We start from the raw sequence: 20,971 nt of genomic DNA on the forward strand, positions 1-20,971 counted from the left end.
AATCTAATTGAAAATTCAGTAAATTTATAAAAAGCGACGGAATAATTAAACCAAAAATTTATCACTAAATTTATCTTTATAAATTTATATTTATTTAATTTATTTTTAATATATATTTTATATAAATAATTAATTAATAACTAATTTTTAATATGTCCATAAAATAATTGTACTACATCATATATATTAAAAGGGTCAAAATTGGCTGCATTATATTAATATAAAAAGGGTCAAAAGTGGCTGCATCAATAACTAAAAGTAGCCACTAGTAGCATAATATTTAATATAGCCATTAGTGGTCATTGTCCTTTGTAACCAAACATATAGTTAACTCAAGAAGGAAACAAAAAAAAAGAATTCAACTAATTAAATATGCATGCTTTTACCTCTTTTTTGTGATGGAGGAAAAATCAAAAGAGATTATTGATTATATATTGATTGTATTCTAGGTTTTTTTTAAAAGAATATATTATATCTTTGGCTCTAAATAAATAACAATTTTTTTTAGTTGAAGAAGCGAGGATAAAAAAAAAAGAGTATGTTTGTACAAAAAATAATTTTAAAATGTTTCCAAACTAACATTTTGTCAGTGTATGTATAACTAAAATCAGAAATTTTATGTTGTGATAAAAGATAGTCAAATTGTTACCATTAATATAAGATTTAACCATTTAAATATAGAATAATACAACATATTAAATTTTTTTGTTAAATAAATTCAATTAAATTGGTTTAATATCAATAAAAATCAGTTATATATAGCATTACTCCAAATTTTATTATTTAACTTGGTTGAACTTATTCATAAAAAGATTTTGATGTGTAACTTTACTGTTAAATATATTCTTTTCATTTTGTTAACTGCTTCTATGCTCTCACTTAACTTGACCTGTTCTTTTTATTCACCCGGAACTTGCACTTATACATGTGTATATAGTAGTAACCAAGGAATCCACAGGTTGTATCCATGTATATGTTGACAAAATAATGATATTGGTGCATGTAAGACAAAGTAACATCTCATAGAATAATGTGCCAAATTTGATAGGTGTTTTCTCGAGTGTTGGATCTATCATTTTTCTCCTTGGCTCATGGCGGGTTTATAAAGCTGTAAGGAGAAGAATAGTACAGAACCGCATAGAAAAAAACTTCAAAAAGAATGGAGGTTTGCTTCTAGAAAAAAGGATGTCTTCTGGCGAAGTTAATGTTGACAAAGTTAAACACTTTACCTTAAAGGAGTTAGAGAAGGCCACTGATAACTTCAACATGAACAGAGTTCTCGGTAAGGGAGGGCAAGGCACCGTCTACAAAGGAATGCTCGTAGATGGAAAAATTGTTGCCGTCAAAAAGTTCAGGGTCCAAGGGAATGTGGAGGAATTTATCAATGAATTTGTGATCCTTTCACAAATTAACCATAGAAATGTGGTTAAGTTGTTAGGATGTTGTTTAGAGAAAGAAATTCCTTTGCTTGTTTATGAGTTCATTCCTAATGGCAATCTTTATGAATATTTGCATGGCCAAAATGAGGACTTGCCAATGACTTGGGATATGCGTTTGAGAATTGCATCTGAGATTGCAGGAGCACTTTTTTACTTACACGCTGCTGCTTCTCAACCAATTTATCACAGAGATGTGAAGTCAACAAATATTTTGTTGGATGGAAAGTACAGAGCAAAAGTAGCTGACTTTGGAGCTTCTAGAATGATCTCTATCGAAGATACTCACCTAACCACTGTAGTTCAAGGGACTTTTGGATATCTGGATCCTGAATACTTTCATACTAGTCAATTGACAGAAAAGAGTGATGTTTACAGTTTTGGAGTAGTTCTTCTTGAACTTTTGACAGGACAAAAGCCACTATCCTCCTTAAGACCCAAGGAAGCGAAAAGTTTGGCTTCATATTTCGTTCTTTCTGTTGAGGAAGATCGCTTGTTTGACATTATTGATGATAGGGTGACAAAAGAAGGAGACAAAGAACACATAATTGCTGTTGCCAATCTTGCATATAGATGCTTAGAGCTCAATGGGAAAAGAAGGCCAACTATGAAAGAAGTCACAAGAGAATTGGATGAGATCTGGAAATTGGAGAGGAAGTTTAATAATGCACAGCAACATCGTCATGAAGAAATTGAGCATCCTGCAATTGAATATCACCATCCTTGGGTTGCAAATTCTGCTCCTGATACAAGTCCAAGCGACGTATCACTCACCTCAGAGTCAGAAGCTATGCATATTCTTACCGAATAATTTGTAAGTTTTAATTTCTTATGATTTTAGGTCATATATATGTAACATAAGGATTGGAGATATGAACTCCAAAAGACTAATTGTATTTTTGTGTAATTTTGGTAATTGCCCATGATAGGTTTATATGTACCGTCAATCTTAGTCTCAGTCTTTTAATCTTCTTACTTTGGAATATGGAACCTTTGCTTTAGATGAAAAAATTTAGTCATATCTGATTCAAGTAAAATAAATTTCCTCTTAATACTTGTTGGCTGAATGAATCTGAAATTGAGTTGTTAACACGTATACACCTTCCGGTGGCAGCATAGTCACAAAGGTGTGTGTATAAGCCTTTCACTGATTTTACTCTTGTCTCTACTTTTTCTTTTAAAAAAGAAATAATAAAAAATAAGTTTAATTAGTAAATTATTGTTTTCAGCCAATATATATTAACCATTTTTTTAAAAATAATATTAAAAAATATATTATAAAAATATAAAAAAATATTATCTTAACTTTAACGATACTTCATAATCATTATAGCCACGATAATCGCATGCATGTTAAAATTCATAGTCCAAAACTAATGAAACTCAACATACGAACCTTTAAGCCACAACAATGGATCTTCAATTCGCGTTTGATCATGATGTCATTGTCATGTTAATAACATGCACTATTCTACATACACTGGCATTTGCACAATACGAAATTGCTCCTATAGCACAAGCTGGTTGCAATTCCACATGTGGACTTGTTGATATCCCTTTTCCATTTGGAATGTAGGAAACCAAATGCTATGCAGACAAGTGGTTCCAAATAGAATGCAGGCAAATCTATAGAGATGGAGGTCTCATCAATTGATGTATCACAAGGCACCATTCAAATCATGCATCCAATTCACCGTTGGAACTGCAAACTCCAACACCACAACAACGCTACTCAGTAGCAAGTGGTTGTCCTGAGTTAATATAATTATGTTAAAATTATTATAAACGCAAGTCAGCGGCTGCGTTTCGATTTGCAACGGCGACAAGAACATTGAAATCAGCACTTGCAACGGCAAATACTGCTGCGTGACCTCCTTGCCTTTGTATCTCTCGGAATTCAACGTCACAACGGAGAGTTTCGGGATCAACAACAATAACCATCATGCGAGTGCGAGTGGTGATGATAAGTGCAGCTATGCGGTGATTATGAGTATAGTGAGTTGGGTTACAGTTGGGCTCAAGATCTGATACGGTTGAAGAACGTTACGGCGGTGTTTGAGTGGGAGATTGTAAACTCGTCCGTAAGGCTTCCTAGCAACTGCAAGGGGCAGCAATGTTACATCATCTTCCAAGAACTCATCCGGTCGGAGATGTTACTGCCACGACTACTCCTCTGGCAATCCCTACATTCCACAAGGCTGCAGGCTCAATGACGGTATGATAGTTCCTTTCTCAGCTAAGACTAAGAGCAAATTATTGTATTTTACATTAACTGTTGACTATTGGATTTATTTTAAAATCATTTTACCAAATGAAGAATTATAAAAGCCATCATAATTTATTGGTTTTGGCCATCAATTAATCATTAATATTTAAAAATATAAGATAAAATACATTACATTACTAGATTAAAAAAATTAAACTATAAAAATTGAATTAATAATTAAAAATCTGTTAGGTGTTTTCTCGAGTGTTGGATCAATAATTTTACTTCTCGGTTCATGGCGGGTATATAAAGTTGTAAAGAGAAGAATAGTAAAGAACCGCAAAGAAAAAAACTTCAAAAGGAATGGAGGTTTGTTGTTAGAACAAAGGGTATCTTCTGGCGAAGTTAATGTTGACAAAGTTAAACACTTTACCTTGAAGGAGTTAGAGAAGGCCACTGATAATTTCAGCATGAACAGAGTACTTGGAAAGGGAGGACAAGGTACAGTCTATAAGGGTATGCTAGTAGATGGAAAAAGTTGTTGCAGTCAAAAAGTTTAGGGTCCAAGGAAAGGTTGAAGAATTCATAAACGAATTTGTCATTCTTTCACAAATTTAACCATAGAAACGTAGTCGAGTTGTTAGGATGTTGTTTGGAGAAAGAAATTCCTTTGCTTGTTTATGAGTTCATTCCCAATGGAAATCTTTATGAATATTTGCATGGCCAAAATGAGGACATGCCAATGACATGGGATATGCGTTTGAGAATTGCAAATGAGATTGCAGGAGCTTTGTTTTACTTACATTCAGCTGCTTCTCAACCAATTTATCACAAAGATGTAAAGTCAACAAATATTTTGTTGGATGAGAAGTATAGAGCAAGAGTAGCAGATTTTGGAGCTTCTAGAATGATCTCTATCGAAGATACTCATCTCACCACTGTAGTTCAGGGAACTTTTGGATATTTAGATCCTGAATATTTCCATACTAGCCAATTGACAGAAAAGAGTGATGTTACAGTTTTGGAGTCGTTCTTCTTGAACTTTTGACAGGACGAAAGCCGTTATCCTCCTCAAGATCTGATGAAGAGAAAAGTCTGGCTTCATATTTTGTTCTTTCCATGGAAGAAGATCGCTTGTTTGAAATCATCGATGATAGGGTGACAAAAGAAGCAGAGAAAGAACATATCATTGCAGTTGCGAATCTTGCATACAGATGCCTTGAGATCAATGGAAAAAGAAGGCCAACTATGAAAGAAGTCGCAAGAGAATTGGATGAGAACTGGAAATTGGAGAGGAAGTCTAATAATGCACAACAAAATGATCAAGAAGAAATTGAGCATCCTGCAATTGAATATCACCATCTTTGGGTTGCAGATTCTGCTTCTGATATATGTCCAAGCAACCTAACACTCACATCAGAGTCAGAGGTTATGAATATTCTTACCAAATAATTGGTATGTTTTCTTAATATTTTCGGTCATATATATGTAAAATAAGTCATAATGGTATCTTTATGTAACTTTCTGTCCGTCATAGGCTCAGTCTTTTAATCTTTCTTTGGAATATAGAACCTTTGTATTAGATGAAAAAAAAATTACAATTGTATCTGATTCAAGTAAAAAAATTTTTCGCGTAATGCTTTTTGGCTGAATCAACCTGAAATTGAGTTGTTAACATATATATACACCTCCCGTCAGCAGCAAAGTCACAACGATATGTATATATTAAATAATTAAACATAGTGACAAATTAATTGTCTTCTTGTTAGATCAGATAAAATTGAATTCTACCTATACTAGAGTCTAGAGGTACTTGCATAGGTGATTACGACATTTTTATTGATCAATCTTAACTTCTTTGGGGTTTTCTTCTTGTCCCTAGTTAGTGCTTAATGCAAGCTGTTGGTTAATATAAATTGTAATATGTGCTTCTTCTCAAAGACATAATCACTTCTTTACCTTCCTCATCAAGGATCAAATTAAACCATTAATGAATACAATGGTTATGCTGCGATTCGTATTTCGTATTATCATTTTGATAACATGGATCATCATCATGCATCCACTATTGGCATGTGGAAAATTGGATTTGTAAGTTTTGCACAACCCAATCATGGCACAACCTGGATGTGATTCAATGTATGGAGATGTTGAGATCCCTTAACCATTTGGAATGAATGATCCAAAATGCTATGCAGATGAATGATTCCAAATAGAATGCAAGAGTGACCATAAACCTTACCTCAAGCTTATAAACCTTGAAGTGAAAGCCATTGATGTTAACATAAGCACAGTTGAGGTTAAGAATCTCCAATTTTCCATAGTAAGTGTCGCCCTTGAGGCAAAGATTCTTCTCATTCTCATCCCGAAGTAACCATCAAGGAGCCTGCAAGTATTTTGCTATGTAAGGAATATAAGAGAATGTGGTTGGTTGACGTGTTAGTTAATCTGTTAAGCACCCATGTGAGAGTTTGTTACCAGGTTAGAAAGTTAGTTATTTGGTTAGCCTAGTCAGCAGCCGATATATAATTTGTGAGGAAGCAAATTATCAATTCACTCTTTTCCCTCAAACATTTTCTTCCTCTTCTTTTTCTTCTTCTCATGTTGAAGCAATCTTAAATGGCTTACCTAAGGAATACACTTAGTTTATTAAATCATTGAGTAAATGCCTAAAATGGTCCATGAATTTCAAATCGCTATTCAATTTAGTTCTCGACTTTTTAAAATGACCAATTAAATCCCTGAAATTAGAAAAAATGCATCTCCGTTAGTCCCTTGCAGAAGTGCCGTCTAAACGTTGATAATGTGACATTTCAGTTGTATGCTGATGTGTACTAAACTTGACTTTGATTCAAATTGGTACCTGAAATTGCTTAATAATATCCAAATTAATCCATTTTCAATTATAAAACTCTAATCCCAAATTATTGTCTTCTCTTCTTCGATGCTGTCTTCTTCTCTTTTTCGTCCTCTCCGCTATCTTCCAGTTCATATTCATTCTGAATTACAACATCAGTTCACTTACCTAAAACTATTTTAATTACAAGTTAATGTGGTTGGATTAATTTTAAGTTCAACACAAATTTAAATTATATGTATCCTTGCAGGTTCGTGCATTAAACTAAAATATATTTTTCACTTTTAAGAAGGTAATCATTGTCATCATCTTCAAAGTCTTAACATCACTTTCTAAGTTTGTCATTTTTCAATTGAACTCATGCAAAATTTTTTGTGAAATGGGTGTTGCACAAACTAGTTCTTCACCTCCATCAATCCAACAGAAAAAAATTACAACGGATTTCATATTGCAAAGTAAAATTTCGCAGGTGAATCCAAACTTAAAGTGAAACTATCTTTTCATTTTCTTTAAAGCCATAACCTTACCTCATAGTTTGGACAACCATAAAATAGTCTATTAGGATTCTCTTTCGTCGTTGAGTACTTCATCACCATCCGAAGTCTGCAATTACAAGAACGGCATTCTTACCTCCCCTGTTGGACATTCTTTTGTTGCCATAAGGTCTCTCTATAGAGTTAATTGTTCCTACTTGAGCTACTTTGACTTCTCTCTCCACCACCCATCATCACTCATGTAGACGAGAAAACAAGATGAAGTGGAAGATAGTGGAGAGGTCGAGAAAGATAAGAAGATAGCGCCATAGCGGAGAGGTCGAAGAAGAGAAGAAGACAACAGAGAGATCGAAGAAGAGAAGACAATAATTTGGGGATTAAGATTTTATAATTGAAAATGGACTAACTTGGATATTATTAAGCAATTTCAGGTACCAATTTGAATCAAATTCAAGTTTAATACACATCAGCATACAGTTGGAATGCCACATCATCAACATTTAGACGGCACTTCTGCAAGGGACTAACGGAGATGCATTTTTTCGAATTTCAGGGATTAATTGGTCATTTTAAAAAGTCAACGACGAAATTGAATAGCAATTTGAAATTCAGGGACCATTTTGAGCATTTACTCTTAAATCATTACTCTAAACTTGTATCTATTGGAGAACTTGAAGCCTTACTCATGGCACATGAAGAACTACTCAAAAAGTGCAAGGAACATGATAATTTTATTCAAGCTCGTGTATCAAACATCTCATTAGTCATTACCACATTCATGGTGGTATCCGTGGTGGAAGACGCTTTTATTGTGGCAGAGGAGGAGCCAGATTTGCTCAAGGAGGTAGAATGGTGCATCCTCAGATTCGCTCGTGTTGGTATGACTCTGGTTATGAAGCACACACTCTAAAACAACCTCAGTTTCTCACAACCTTAGGGATAATCTCTCGTATTCCAATGCCTTGACGTAGAATGAAGCTGATTTTTGCCATGCCTTCAATGCTTAGAGATCGGAATTGGTATCCAAATTCAGGAGCTACTCACCATATGTTTTCTGATGCGTTGAACTTTATAGACAAATCAAATAGGCGTTGAGCTTTCGGATGCCTATACTTTCCTTATATTAGGCCTCACAATGCTCATAAAATTGATGATAGGTCTGAATTGTGTGCTTTTCTTGGATATGGAATTCGGTACAAAAGGTGATAGATGTCTAACTGCAGCTTGGAAAACAATCATTAGCATTTAGCAGACATGTGTTCTTCGACGAGACCAAGTGTCTACTCAAAACTAGCTTCCCTTCCTCACAAAAAATGTCTCAATCATGAATGAGCTGCCTCAGATTCCTATCTTTCAAGTTGTTGTTCAAACTGTGATGCTTCAACGATGGGTGAGTCTGAGCAGCAATATGCTATCATGCATCTCTGTCAACCCTACTCACCCAATGATAACGTGATCAAATAATGAAATTTTAAAACCAAAACTGTTTCAAGCTCAGCTAACAACTAGTCTTGAACCAAAGAGTTATAAAGAAGCACTTACAATACCTCACTGGAAACAAGCTAAGAAATTGAGCATCCTACAATTTAATATCACCATCCTTAGGTTGCAGATTCTATTTCTGATATATGTCAAAGCAACATAACACACACCTTGGAGTCAGAGGTTATGCATATTCTTATCCAATAATTGGCAAGTTTTCTTAGGTTTTTGGGTCATATATATGTAATTTTGGTCACTTCCCATTATATGGTTGGAGTTATGAACTCCAAAAGACAAATTTTATATTTTATGTAATTTTGGTCACACTGCTCATTATAGGTTTGTATGTACTGTCAATCATAGGCAGAGTCCTTTAATCTTCTTACTTTGGAATATGGAACCTTTGCTTTAGATGAATGAAAATTTACAGCTGAATCTGATCCAAGTAAAATAAATTTCCGCATAATGTTTTTTGGCTGAATCAACCTGGAATTGAGTTAACATATATATACACCTTCAGGCGGCAGCATAGTCACAACGGTATCTATATATTAAATAATTAAACATAGTGACAAGTTAATTGTCTTCATGTTAGATCAGATAAAATTGAATTCTACCTATACTTGAGGTACTTGCATAGATGATTACGACATTTCTTTATTAATCACTCTTAACTTCTTTGGGGTTTTCTTCTCGTCCCTAGTTACTGCTATGGAATAAAAGACGCCGCCTCAGTAAACGAGTGATTAATGCAAGCTGTATTAGGCTTATATAAATTATAATATGTGCTTCTTCTCAAAGATACAATCACTCCTCTACCTTCCTCAACAAGGATCAAATTAAACCATTAATGACTACAATGGTTATGCTTCGATTTGTATTTCATATAATCATCATCATGCATCCATTATTGGCAAGTGGAAAATTGGATTTGCAATTTTTGCACGATCCAATCATGGCACAACCTGGGTGTGATTTAATGTGTGGAGATGTTGAGATCCCTTACCCATTTGGAATGAAGGATCCAAAATGCTATGCAGAGGAGTGGTTCCAAGTAGAATGCAAGAGTAACCACACACCATATCTGAAGCTTATAAACCTTGAAGTGACAGCCATTGACGTTAACATTAGCACCGTTGAAGTCAAGAATCCAGTTTTCCACAGGAAGTGTCACGATGGAGGCAAAGATTCTTCTCTCTCTCGTCCCAAACCAACCATAGAAGATCCTGCAGGTATTTCTTTGAGAGGTAGCCCCTTTGTGTATTCCAACAAGCGCAACACATTCGTAGCTTTCGGTTGCAACATTCTTGGATTCTTGCACTCTAACCGTTCAGTAGTCGCTGGGTGCGTGTCAGTTTGCGGTCCAAAAGAGTTCACAAGACTCAAGAAATCGGTTGCCAGTGGAAAAAAGGTTAATCTTGGTTGCCATGGAAAGTTCTGTTGTGTTGCTTCAATACCAAGTTATCTATCAGAGTATGAGGTGACAATGGAAGATATAAGAAATGGAAGCATTGCTCCTGGGTGCGACGACTATGCGCTGATAGCAAAAAAATGGAGAAAGGAATTAACATGGATGGTGAATCAGAAAGAGAGTGAACTCAAGAAGAATGTGAGTCACTATGCACATGCTGTGCTGGAGTTTGAGATTCTGAATTGGTTCAACATTGAAGCAACTAATGCAGAATGTCTTAAGACTAATGTAACGTCCTCAAAAATGGAGAATTCAGGTTGGAGATGCAAATGCAGAGTAGGATTCCATGGGAACCCATACATTGCTGGTGGCTGTGTAGGTCAGTAACTTTTTTCTGCAGACATCTAATTTTATCATATATAGTTTGAATTATATGTATTAACTATTCTGATTCGAATTAGATCATAGTATGTAGCTAGAAATGTTTTACAGAAGTATATTTACACTGAGAATGTCATAATTCATAGCAACGAAGTTTGAGCACCTCATAAAAGTAATCCAAATTGTTTACCATTGAACCAATCCTAATTATGACTTTGATAGTTTGATATTATCCATTTAACCATCTAGTGAATTTGAAGCAATTTAACCTTATATTAATTTCTTCTTTTATCACATCTATCTATTATTTATCAGAGAAAAGTATAACTAAATTTTTGATAAAAATTTTTAGTCCTCGACACTTTTCAATAGACAACAACTTATTTGTAATTAAATTGTGTGAGACTTAATTATCGTTACGATAAAAAAAAAAATTAGGACCCAATGTATTTTTTTCTCTCTTATTTTCTCTTTATTACTTGAAATGAATGAATGAGATCTTTTAATAGAATATAAAAACATTTACCCATATGCATAAATTTCTGAATATTTTCATTCAATTTTTATGTGAAACAAAACATATCTATATTAGTCATACTAAGTGTATAAAAAAACAGTCACTAAATTAATTATCCATATATAATATATATTAAAATATAAAATACACAATAAAAATGAGTTAAAGAAGATATGAATTGATACATAAATACATAATGACTGATTTTTTATGTGCACATCACATTTTTTACCTATATTGAAGAAATTTCTAGTGAGTAAGTCTAATAACTCAAATAAACACGCTTACCAAATGTGAATCCTATCTTACATATAAAATAGTAGATCAACTTTTAATATAGGTATGTATGTCTAGGCTTATATGGTTAAGACTTGTTCGAAGGAGAATTTATCTTGAACTGAAAATCCTTTTCATTGTGTACTATCTTTTGAGTTTACTGTAATGTTATGTATTGAAAATACAAAAGGCTTTAATACCATCATTCAATGAGATGTTAGTGTATATTTAACTTGGAGTAAAGATAGTTGAACCAAACACTTTTGTTGATATAACAATATACGAGATTAGATATATACAAAAACTTTATATTAATATAGTGCATACAAACTAAATATTATTTACTTATTTATTACTATTTTAATTTCAATCTTTTTCCCATTTTCACGTTTCAGTTATTCGAGACCGTTGGTACCATTCCGAAGGAACTCCCACAAAAGAGCTTATGGTTGGTAAGTATGCATAAGCTATCACTTGTAGTAAAAACTCACATGGAGTTGTTTTCTTGTAAAGTTAATATTTAAAAGACGTTAGATAATTTAACAAGTTTGACTAAATTATTATCTAATAATTCTTAATTATCAATTTCACCAGAAAACAACTGCATGTGAGTCTTCACCCTCTCTTGTTTATTTTCAACTCACATGAAATCACATGTTTTGATTTATAGCTTGCCTAAATCACATTGTTCATCTAGTAAGTTAAAAGAAACATGGGTATTTGTTTTCAACTCTCACTTGTTTTGATTTATAGCTTGCCTAAAATTAAAAAAACTAAATAACTCCATGCAGGGTGGGTGCATGATTACATTATTTTGAATTGGAAAAAGTAATCTCTTATTTATTTATTTATTGTTGTGTGACAAATGTATAGGACTTTTGTCAAGCCTCGGATCCATTATTTTATTGCTGGGTCTAAGGTGGCTCTATGAAGTTGAAAGGAAAAGAATAGCGAAAAAAAGCAGAGAAAGTTTCTTCAAAAAGAATGGTGGTGTGTTGTTAGAAAAGGTATTGTCTTCTAGTGAAGGTAGTTTTGATAAATTTAAACTCTTCAGCTTAAAGGAATTAGAGAAGGCCACAAACCACTTTAATGTGAACCGGATACTTGGAAATGGAGGTGAAGGTACTGTTTACAAGGGCATGCTACTAGATGGTAAAATTGTGGCTGTCAAGAAGTTTAAGGTCCAAGGAAAGATAGAACAATTCATCAATGAATTTGTTATTCTTTCGCAAATTGACCACAGAAATGTGGTTAAACTGTTGGGGTGTTGTTTGGAAACAGAGATTCCTCTGCTTGTTTATGAATTCATTCCCAATGGGACCCTTTTCCAATATTTGCATGACCAAGATGCATATCTACCAATGACATGGGAAATGCGTTTAAAGATTGCCATTGAAGTTGCAGGAGCTCTATTCTATTTACATTCAGCAGCTTCTAAGCCCATTTATCATAGAGATATCAAATCGACCAATATACTATTGGATGAAAAGTACAATGCAAAGGTGGCTGATTTTGGAACATCCAAAATGATTGCTATTGAAGACACTCACCTCACCACAATAGTTAAAGGAACTTTCGGATACTTGGATCCTGAATATTTTCACACTAGTCAATTTACAGACAAGAGTGATGTTTATAGTTTCGGAGTAGTTCTTGTTGAACTTTTAACAGGGCAAAAGCCGGTTTCCTTTGTTGCCCCGGATGAGGCGCAAAATTTAGCATCATACTTTATTTTGTGCATGGAGGAAAAACGTGTGTTTGACATCATTGACAAAAGAATCATGTGGGAAGGACGGAGAAAGCATATCAATGCAGTTGCCAAGCTTGCCAAAAGATGTTTAGACCTGAAAGGTATTAAGCGGCCTAGTATGAAGGAAGTCTCAATGCAATTATATGGTATCTGGGAGTTGCAAAGGAATTCTAGAGCATAAAAGCCCATGAAGAGACTTAGCTCACTGATGGTGATTACTGACCAATCCTACATATAGGTTAAATTCTTGACCAATTCTTGCTAAGGAATTCTGGGAGTTGAATGTCATATAAAATGATTGGCACATTTTTGCAATTTTGTTTTATCACAAGAACAGGAGGTGGAATGTATATACAAGGATGGCAATAACAAACTAAAACTGTTAGTTAATACCCTCCATCAGTTCAAAATAACTCTTCCTATCAAACTTCTTAGATCAATGTACACAAGATGCAATTGTATCAAAATATATTAGTTCAACTATGTAGATATTGTTAGTCAGATATAATGATTTCCTAATGCCCTTCTCCCTCTCATGATGGGAGGGACATGTTTTTTTACACCGCATCTTAGACAGCAAAAACACTGAAATTGAGCAAAGAAGAAAACTTCAGGCTTAATATATTTCAATAACTTGGCAGCAAAATTGAGAAAATGAAGGTTGGAGATGATACGTGGAGATAAAAATGTTCTTCCTTATAAACTAATCTCTTGCTAATCGCAGTGTACAATAATAGGTATAAACCATAAGAAATACATCCCCACTCTGCAAACACGGGTTTAAATCGATCATCACAAATGGTGATGTTCTTCTCCTACAGGATGTTATATCTTGTTGAATCATATTATTTTCTGGGGCTTTAGTATTGAACCCATGAGACAGTACATAACCATGTTTATGTTGAAAATTTTAATTTGACCAAAAAGAATAATTTAATTTATAAATGATTACGTCCAGGGTACTTACATAAATATTAGCTCATGAAATGCCTTGACCCGTCTACGTGAGTGCAAGTACTTGTATTGAGAATCTACTTGATATTGTGTGTAGGAACACTCAGATAAAATTTGGTATTCTTGAAGTCATCCAAAAGTGGGTTGTATCCATCTTTGGTTCTCGTTTTTGTCGGCAAACCGAACTCTTCCATAAAAGCTGATGTATCCAGCTGCATCAGACAAAACTATTGCATAAACTTGCAAGTTCATTGAAATGAAGCATATCAGGTATAGTCTTATAAGATAAATAGAAGCGAAATATACCAAAAGAAATTCCAATATAATAATTGAAAAGGATTTTCAGATTTGAGATTAAACAACAGTTTAATTTTAATACATTGTTAGTATAAAATGGTTCTATATTAGTAACCAATCAAGTACTATCGATTGCAAGATTTCTAAAATAGAAGGTAGTTGAGTAAAACACTTTTACTAACTTGACAATATTATTGGATATCTATGTAAAACTTTTTTTTTTCTTTTCGATAGTGCATTTAACTTTACACTATGCAAAGATGCCTCATTTAGAACTTCTACATTGAACAGGCCATCCAATTTAACTAGTAAGTTATATCAGTAAGCATGCCAAGCAAAGAAAAATAATTATATAAAGAAATATTACCTATCTATACATGTATATGTAATTACTGGTACATGGGAAACAATTTTTAGATATGATAATTTTTGAGATTATTGGTATATTTAAACTATATAACCAACACCACCTAAGGAGACAAGGTATTGCAGTAATAATGTTAACAGAACTAACCGTCTGCAATAAAAGAAAAACACAAGGAAATGCTGACTTTGAATATAAAACTGCAGAGTTCGGAAAAAAAAATCATGACAGGTTCATGAGTCATATTAACATACACATATTAACATTGACAAATAGTTTACTCTTTCTATTTAGGAACTACAAACAATGCTCAAGTTCATAGTTTTCAATAAAGGAAACAAAATGACCAGGAAATAGTACCAAGTAACGAACAACAATTCAAATAATGCCAATTACTTCAATCAGGAGGATAGTATTGAAATATCAGGCACCATGCAAGATATAAAATAGAAGTTAAAATAAGACAAGAAGAGCCAAGACTCTCAAGAAACTTAATGTAGGAAGTTGATTTTACTACTACGCAGCTATTTATGCTCCCAATACAACAGGTTCTTTGCAATGTTATACTTCTTCCTCTAAACCACTGAATATCGAGGGACAGCTTATTTAATTTAATCATATGAGTTAGTGACTTAGATGATTGCTAATCACTTGTAACTTCATTTTCAGGATGTGCTTGAAAATGAAGAAACTAGATTGAAAGATGAGGCTGATGGGAAACCAAACCTTTGCGTCCATATAGTTCTCATAATCTGAGCTGCTTCCATCTTTCTGCAATTCAATAAAAAAGTAAGTGCGTTAGAGTGTTAACACACATTGGATTCAGGACACATAGGGTTAGTCTGTAAGTTGGGATTCTGGAGGAAAAGTGAGGGGAAGGGAAGGGGTGTAGCGTCAAATTTTGGATCTTTTTAATACAACCTTTCCTTCCCCTTTGAAATCCCAAACCCCTAGAGAGAGGATGAGAAAGTATTTTATAACTTCAAAATTCAAATCATCATTCCTTACAAATTCTCAAAAAAAAAAAAAAATAATAAGAGTTCATAATACACATCACTTAAAACCAATGTGTTTGCAAATTAATCCATTTTTATTTTTATTTAGATGTCAAGCACTAAAGTTGAAAGGAGATGGATAATGACTACATTTTAAGTACAACTTCATGAAAACTTCACTTAAAGTTTGAGACAAAAAAGCAGGTAGCTGTTTTATTGTTCAGTAAAGATAACAGAAATATACTTTAGTTGAAACCAAAGGAGCTCTTTCGCCGGGAACTTTCACATCTGGGAGATAGCTGAAATCAGAAGCAATCAAGGACATCTTTGGTAGCACCTCATGCAGAACCTCAAGTAATTTCTGCCAAGAAAAACATGTAAATGCAAAAAATTTATTTGTACATAAAACTTGAGGAAGATTAAGAGACTCTCTTACCAAACATCCAGTTGGCAGCCAACATCTACGAGGTTTCGGGTAAACTTTAGACCAAATACCTTTCAGTGTAGGTACTGCAATGCTCCGAGTTGTTTTAGGCTCATCCATGTCCATGATCTCAACACAGCGTGTGATAAGTGGATCTTGCAAAGGCTTGTATAACTCACCAAGTGTTTCTCTATTGAAAAAAGAAAGGTGACTGGTGATGTGAAATCCTTACATAGGTTTGTTAAGGTGCATCTTTCACAATTGAAATTTAACATTTCTTGAATTAAAGCATCTATCTGGTTTGGTAGTTACAAGTTAATGAAGAATTAGAATACGTGATATGATGCATAAAGCAACAGCACGATCAAGATCAACATGCACCCTTACCGACCATGTTGCCTCTCAACCCAGACTTCCATCCATGGGGAAACTTGATTCTCTGAATAGACAAGATCGTGTGGAAGATTATCAAGTACCTACAAAGTAAGTTGATAAAGTGATTTGCTGGTAAAAAAAATAATAATAATTAGAATCATAATACGACATAGTTTTGACTAGAGCAGTTCGTCATCTTCTAGGTGAAGCCAACTGGTAACTGGTGATACATTACACAGGATGGCAGTGGAACAGTTTGAAGGATATTAACACTATTTAACAACAATAAGTCCATTACATGTTAGGTTATTTACTGTAGCCACTTTCTTCACTTGAGTTAACTAGATCCACATCAAAGGGAAGTTTAAATTCTTTTCTACAGCTAGTAAAAATGAGCTGCAGTAATTAAAAGCAACTCAAGTATAGAACACACCTCAAGCATTATAACCCAACACGGTTGTCTCTCCACATCCCCTGTAAAGAAGGAATCATTATAATAGAATTATTGCGTCAATTTATTTCTTAGTCTTTTTTGGGTCATATATTCCATAAATTCTGAAAAAAAAAAAAACATATAGAAGACCCCACAACATCTCAAAAATAGGAGCATTGAAATTCAAAAAATTCAGCTCAATCAAGGGAGAAGTACTATAGCAGCCTACCCCATCCCCTCCGATCAGCAGCATCACGACATTCTACCCTGAACTTTGGAATATGGCTGCGCACTTCACCAACAGTCTCTCTTTGCACTTCAGCAAGTGAAGGACTAATCTCAACTGAGCTGTAGTTAAAAATAATACATCAATTGCAATGTGCATAATGTGGCTCCAAATACAGTAGATAACCGGAATAATTAACAAGATATTCTCACTAGACTAACAGTAGCACAATTTTTAGAAACATAGCATGAGGTGTAGCTAAATCTATAATCATGTACATAACAGATAACACATATTGCAGGAGAAACAGCAAGGCAATATGTACACAGCAAATCATTTGTATCAATCCTGTTATGTACTGGTTCCAATCATATGACAAGACTGCAGAGGAACTTTGGATTTCCATAGGCACTCGTCAAGAAAGAACATGACTAGAAGAGTGGGCCAGAAACTGAGAGAATAAAATACAAGAAAAATAGGGACAGAATACAAGGTCCATACACTCTTGTTGTGAGAACTCACTGAGAATAGACTAGAATCAAATGATACCAAAAGGAAATGTTGCTTGGCGGTTTCTTACTTTCTCTAACATTCATGTCTCAGTGAAAATCAAAGTCCAAAATTAAAGAATTACCCTAATGGAAGTTACTTAGGGAACACTTAAGCAACATAGAGAGATGTATTACTCAGACAATTAGATGTACAGAAAATAGTATAACACAAGCATAGCCCAGTATCTTAAGAAAAGGTAAGAACGGGTTCTAACTTATAATTTGGTTTTAGCATAAAATACATATTAACTGTTCGAGGCACGTACGTGTAAGTCATACTGTTATAAACTTTTGGAGGAGCATTCAACATTATGTAATCCAATATACCCTTGGCACAAGTTCCTGATCCACCACCAATTTCATATATCTGATTGCAAATTAGAGGATAATATTAACTACTAATTGAAGTAATAAAAAGTAGCAAACCATGTGTAAAGGAGATATATTAGCAATGCTTATTAATTTTTTGTCCAAATTAAGTGTGGTTAGTAATGAAAAGAATGAAAAACAAATTTTACCAAGAAACAGGCATGAAGCATAGTTATAGATAACTAAAACATTAGCTAATAACATCATGGTGCAAGGCTCTCACAGCCTAGCTGCTGGAACAATAGAATATGGTGCTTTCATGGGTTCTAAACCGTAGACATGCAACCAAACAAGGAAATTGAGGAAATTTATACAGTATTAGGTATGTTTGTGGTGAGGCACTTAAATGTGGGGACTGAAGTACAACAAGCAGATATCTTTACAAAATCACTCAACAACAACAACAACAACAACAACAACAAAGCCTTGTCCCACTAGGTGGGGTCAGCTTTACAAAATCACTCAACAAGTGTAATTGTTTAAATTCATGGGAACCGAACTTGAATACATGATACGAGAAATAAGGCTGCTCTCTCCTACATTGGGGAAAATGTCTGTGGTTTGCAGGCATAAATCTTGAACGGTGAAATTTCTGCACAAACCTAGAGCCACTCAAAATATTCTTTATCATCTTTTTCTTTTCATTTTCCTTTTTGATCTGATAAATATTTTATTCATGCCAGAAGATAAAAAATAAATAGAAAAAAATAAATTAAAAGAAAAAACAAATAACTCCTATAAAGATACACTTTACAGTAATATCCTAATATTAATATCAGAAAAACATTTTTTTCCAACAAATTCAGATGGCAATGGTCACAAGTAAAATGTGCTTACTTTTAGAGGGACAGAGAAGTTTGCAGTTCGCATGATGGCTTCAGCAATCGCATGGGCATACCAAGGCTACACAAAAGGCGAATTGCATAAATGATTAGAGACACAAAACACTAGTTAAGGTTTCACAGAAGGTCCAAGTGCAGCAAATTTAATTCTAAAATAACTACAAGGACAGCTCTTAGAAGTTGAATAGTATGAAAACTCAAAAAACAAATTTGTGATTCAATAAATGGTTTGGACAAATAAACAACAGTTTCCACCTTATGAAACTGGGAGCTATTAAATTAAAACCATATAAGCATCTGCAACATTTGTTATATATATTGTTGACTGAAAAAATATACAGTCCAGTGTACCTTGAAGATCTCCACAGGCGTAAACCAAGAGATATCGTTCTGCTTGTAAATATTATCCAAGTATCTCATATAAGCTTTTCTGCCTGAAATCCGCTACCATTGTAATGCATTAGTATTTAGCACAAAACTAATTACCAGAAATTATCAAAATTCCAGAAGCTGAATATTCACAATTAATTCAAGATTATGAAGGAACAAGATTAGAACCTTCAAGTTGATTGAACTTGATGCTGCTGTGAAGGACTCCAACGGAGCGGGGCCGTTGGGAGAAGTAACCATGTAAGGGATGGTACAAAGCAGAGTGAACGAAATCCCGAACCTGCAAAAATTGAAGAAAATGAAAAGCATAAGCATAGGGAATAGGGATGATGAAGAGGATGGAAATCGGTTATTGTTACCAGAATTGGTTTGTCGGCGACAATGTGAGTGGAGAAGAGAGCATGGAGTGGCGGAGTCCACACTTGATTCTGGAATCGCCCAACGGAAATGGGAGGAAGCCGAAGCCTGCGAATCACTATAAACATGGTTTTGGGAAACGATGCTACTCACAAAAGCATCTTCTTTTATTCTTAAACCCCCTTCAAGGGTTTATAGCTTTTCATTCTTTTTTTCTTTTCTTTTTTTTTCCCAATTACTATTCTTTTTAAAATTATTTCTCCCTCTGTATAGAAAATGGTTTAATTTATGTACAATGCAGTCATTTATATTATTGCAATTAATTATCTAAAACTATCTTTCTAAAAGAAGAAATAAAAATTCAGTTAAGGGAAAAAAATTACAAGTTGAATGTGTTGTTTGCAACACATATTCAAGAGCTTCTGGATGTGTTTTAATAAACCTTAGATGTAGACAAAATTTAAAGATAATCTATTACAATTCATATTTTATGATGAACGTTGTTACATTAACAATTGAGGAAACACTCGAACTGTTTAAAGCTATACATAAACATAGAATTCACAGGATATAGCTAATTGCTAGTTTGAGGGAATGAAATATAAGTATTCGACTTTAGGAAGATAGTTAATTATTAGGTGATGTGTTGAAAGATACTTTTTAAAAAAAATTTTGGTCTCAAATTAAAATAGATCTATTGTAGAGGATTATGAATTCTGAAATAGATTAGAGTGGATATAAAATTTTTAGTAGAGAAGGAAACTATTTTAATGAGAGTTGAAACTAGTTAACTAATTTTATAAAATTTTATGGTCGGTCAAATTAACGATGGACTTGTTTGAAAATTTGATAAATTAGACATTTATTCTACTAATTCTTTTGTATAGGTTTTATAAGTGGAATCACTCTTAAATGATATTAATAGCCACAATTTTACTAATTCTATTTGAAACAGGTACATTTAGATTCATCTCTACTTATAATATTAATCCTAACTAGCCTTTTTTGGTATTTAGTTTACTTAATAAAGCAAACTATTACATCATCTCCACTCTATGTGGTACTATTTCTCTCCAAATGTTGCCAAAAAAATGTTTTGATTCTGCCATCCCTAGTTTTTCTCTCATGGTGGTACTAATCAGTAATTTCACCGAAAAGCACCCATCCTCAGAAAGAGATTAGATAGTATTATCTTCGGTACCTGCATTAAGGATAATATTATGTAAAATAGTGTGTAATTCTTCACAGTATTTACTCCCACTAAAAAAAAACGCCTTCTCCATAAAAGGTTCCAGTTCGAACAGAAACTATCCCAAAAACCACAATTTGAGATCAGTTCGGATTTTTGCAAAGAAATAGAATACAACCTTAAAAACTTATTTTTCAAACACCATTCGTCCAACCAGACATCTTCCCAAAATTTTGTCTTGCCTCCATTTTTCACAAACATTCTAAAATCTTTCATTGCTATTTCTTTAAAAAAAACTATCTTCATTTATCACTTGTACAATATCTCTTCATGGTCCATTCGATTTTGATAAATCACTTTCTAACACATAATTATTCAGATGTCTCTTATTACAA

The 20,971-nt window shown here is 33.7% G+C and overlaps 3 protein-coding genes and 1 pseudogene across 4 annotated transcripts in view; 3 read left to right on the plus strand and 1 right to left on the minus strand.

Moving 5' to 3' along the window:
- Window positions 1-2,419, plus strand: part of LOC107483255 (putative wall-associated receptor kinase-like 16) — a 3,980-nt gene extending 1,561 nt beyond the window's left edge. Inside the window, exon 3 of the mRNA XM_016103886.3 lies at window positions 1,049-2,419. Coding sequence (XP_015959372.1) covers window positions 1,049-2,247 — 1,199 coding nt within the window. The 3' untranslated portion in view covers window positions 2,248-2,419. The remainder of the gene's footprint in view (window positions 1-1,048) is intronic.
- A 428-nt stretch (window positions 2,420-2,847) lies between these two features.
- Window positions 2,848-5,094, plus strand: LOC107483203 (wall-associated receptor kinase-like 1; annotated as a pseudogene).
- Window positions 5,095-9,384: 4,290 nt separating this feature from the next.
- LOC107483204 (wall-associated receptor kinase-like 10) lies at window positions 9,385-13,015 on the plus strand. Its single transcript, XM_052260438.1, has 3 exons — window positions 9,385-10,265; window positions 11,456-11,512; window positions 11,934-13,015. Exons 1-3 carry the CDS (start codon window positions 9,431-9,433, stop codon window positions 12,989-12,991), a joined length of 1,950 nt encoding a protein of 649 aa, XP_052116398.1. The 5' UTR covers window positions 9,385-9,430; the 3' UTR covers window positions 12,992-13,015.
- Window positions 13,016-14,964: 1,949 nt separating this feature from the next.
- On the minus strand, window positions 14,965-19,594 carry LOC107483205 (uncharacterized). 2 transcript variants are annotated; one of them, XM_021141440.2, is made up of 11 exons: window positions 19,390-19,594; window positions 19,199-19,310; window positions 18,992-19,074; window positions 18,636-18,701; window positions 17,696-17,796; window positions 16,882-17,000; window positions 16,653-16,693; window positions 16,232-16,320; window positions 15,857-16,034; window positions 15,665-15,781; window positions 14,965-15,196 (listed from the first exon to the last, which is right to left on the minus strand). In XM_021141440.2, exons 1-11 carry the CDS (start codon window positions 19,513-19,515, stop codon window positions 15,050-15,052), a joined length of 1,179 nt encoding a protein of 392 aa, XP_020997099.2. In that variant the 5' UTR covers window positions 19,516-19,594; the 3' UTR covers window positions 14,965-15,049. The 2 variants fall into 2 exon arrangements, 1 of the variants encoding a protein (XP_020997099.2); XR_008008277.1 differs by having other exon boundaries at window positions 15,174-15,196; window positions 15,916-16,034.
- Between the last annotated feature and the right edge of the window lie 1,377 nt (window positions 19,595-20,971).

Source organism: Arachis duranensis, chromosome 4 (assembly GCF_000817695.3).
Source record: "Arachis duranensis cultivar V14167 chromosome 4, aradu.V14167.gnm2.J7QH, whole genome shotgun sequence".
NCBI lineage: Eukaryota > Viridiplantae > Streptophyta > Magnoliopsida > Fabales > Fabaceae > Arachis > Arachis duranensis.

Bases quoted from the DNA above. Each gene is read 5' to 3' on its own strand.
- LOC107483204 (XM_052260438.1), top strand. From the start codon at position 9,431: ATGGCACAACCTGGGTGTGATTTAATGTGTGGAGATGTTGAGATCCCT. The intron at 10,266-11,455 runs GTCAGTAACTTT...TTCACGTTTCAG, and splicing joins CATTGCTGGTGGCTGTGTAG to TTATTCGAGACCGTTGGTAC. The intron at 11,513-11,933 runs GTAAGTATGCAT...ACAAATGTATAG, and splicing joins CACAAAAGAGCTTATGGTTG to GACTTTTGTCAAGCCTCGGA.
- LOC107483205 (XM_021141440.2), bottom strand. From the start codon at position 19,515: ATGTTTATAGTGATTCGCAGGCTTCGGCTTCCTCCCATTTCCGTTGGG. The intron at 16,321-16,652 runs GTGTGTTCTATA...CTTACTTTGTAG, and splicing joins GTTGGGTTATAATGCTTGAG to GTACTTGATAATCTTCCACA. The intron at 16,035-16,231 runs GTAAGGGTGCAT...TTTTTTCAATAG, and splicing joins GTTGAGAGGCAACATGGTCG to AGAAACACTTGGTGAGTTAT.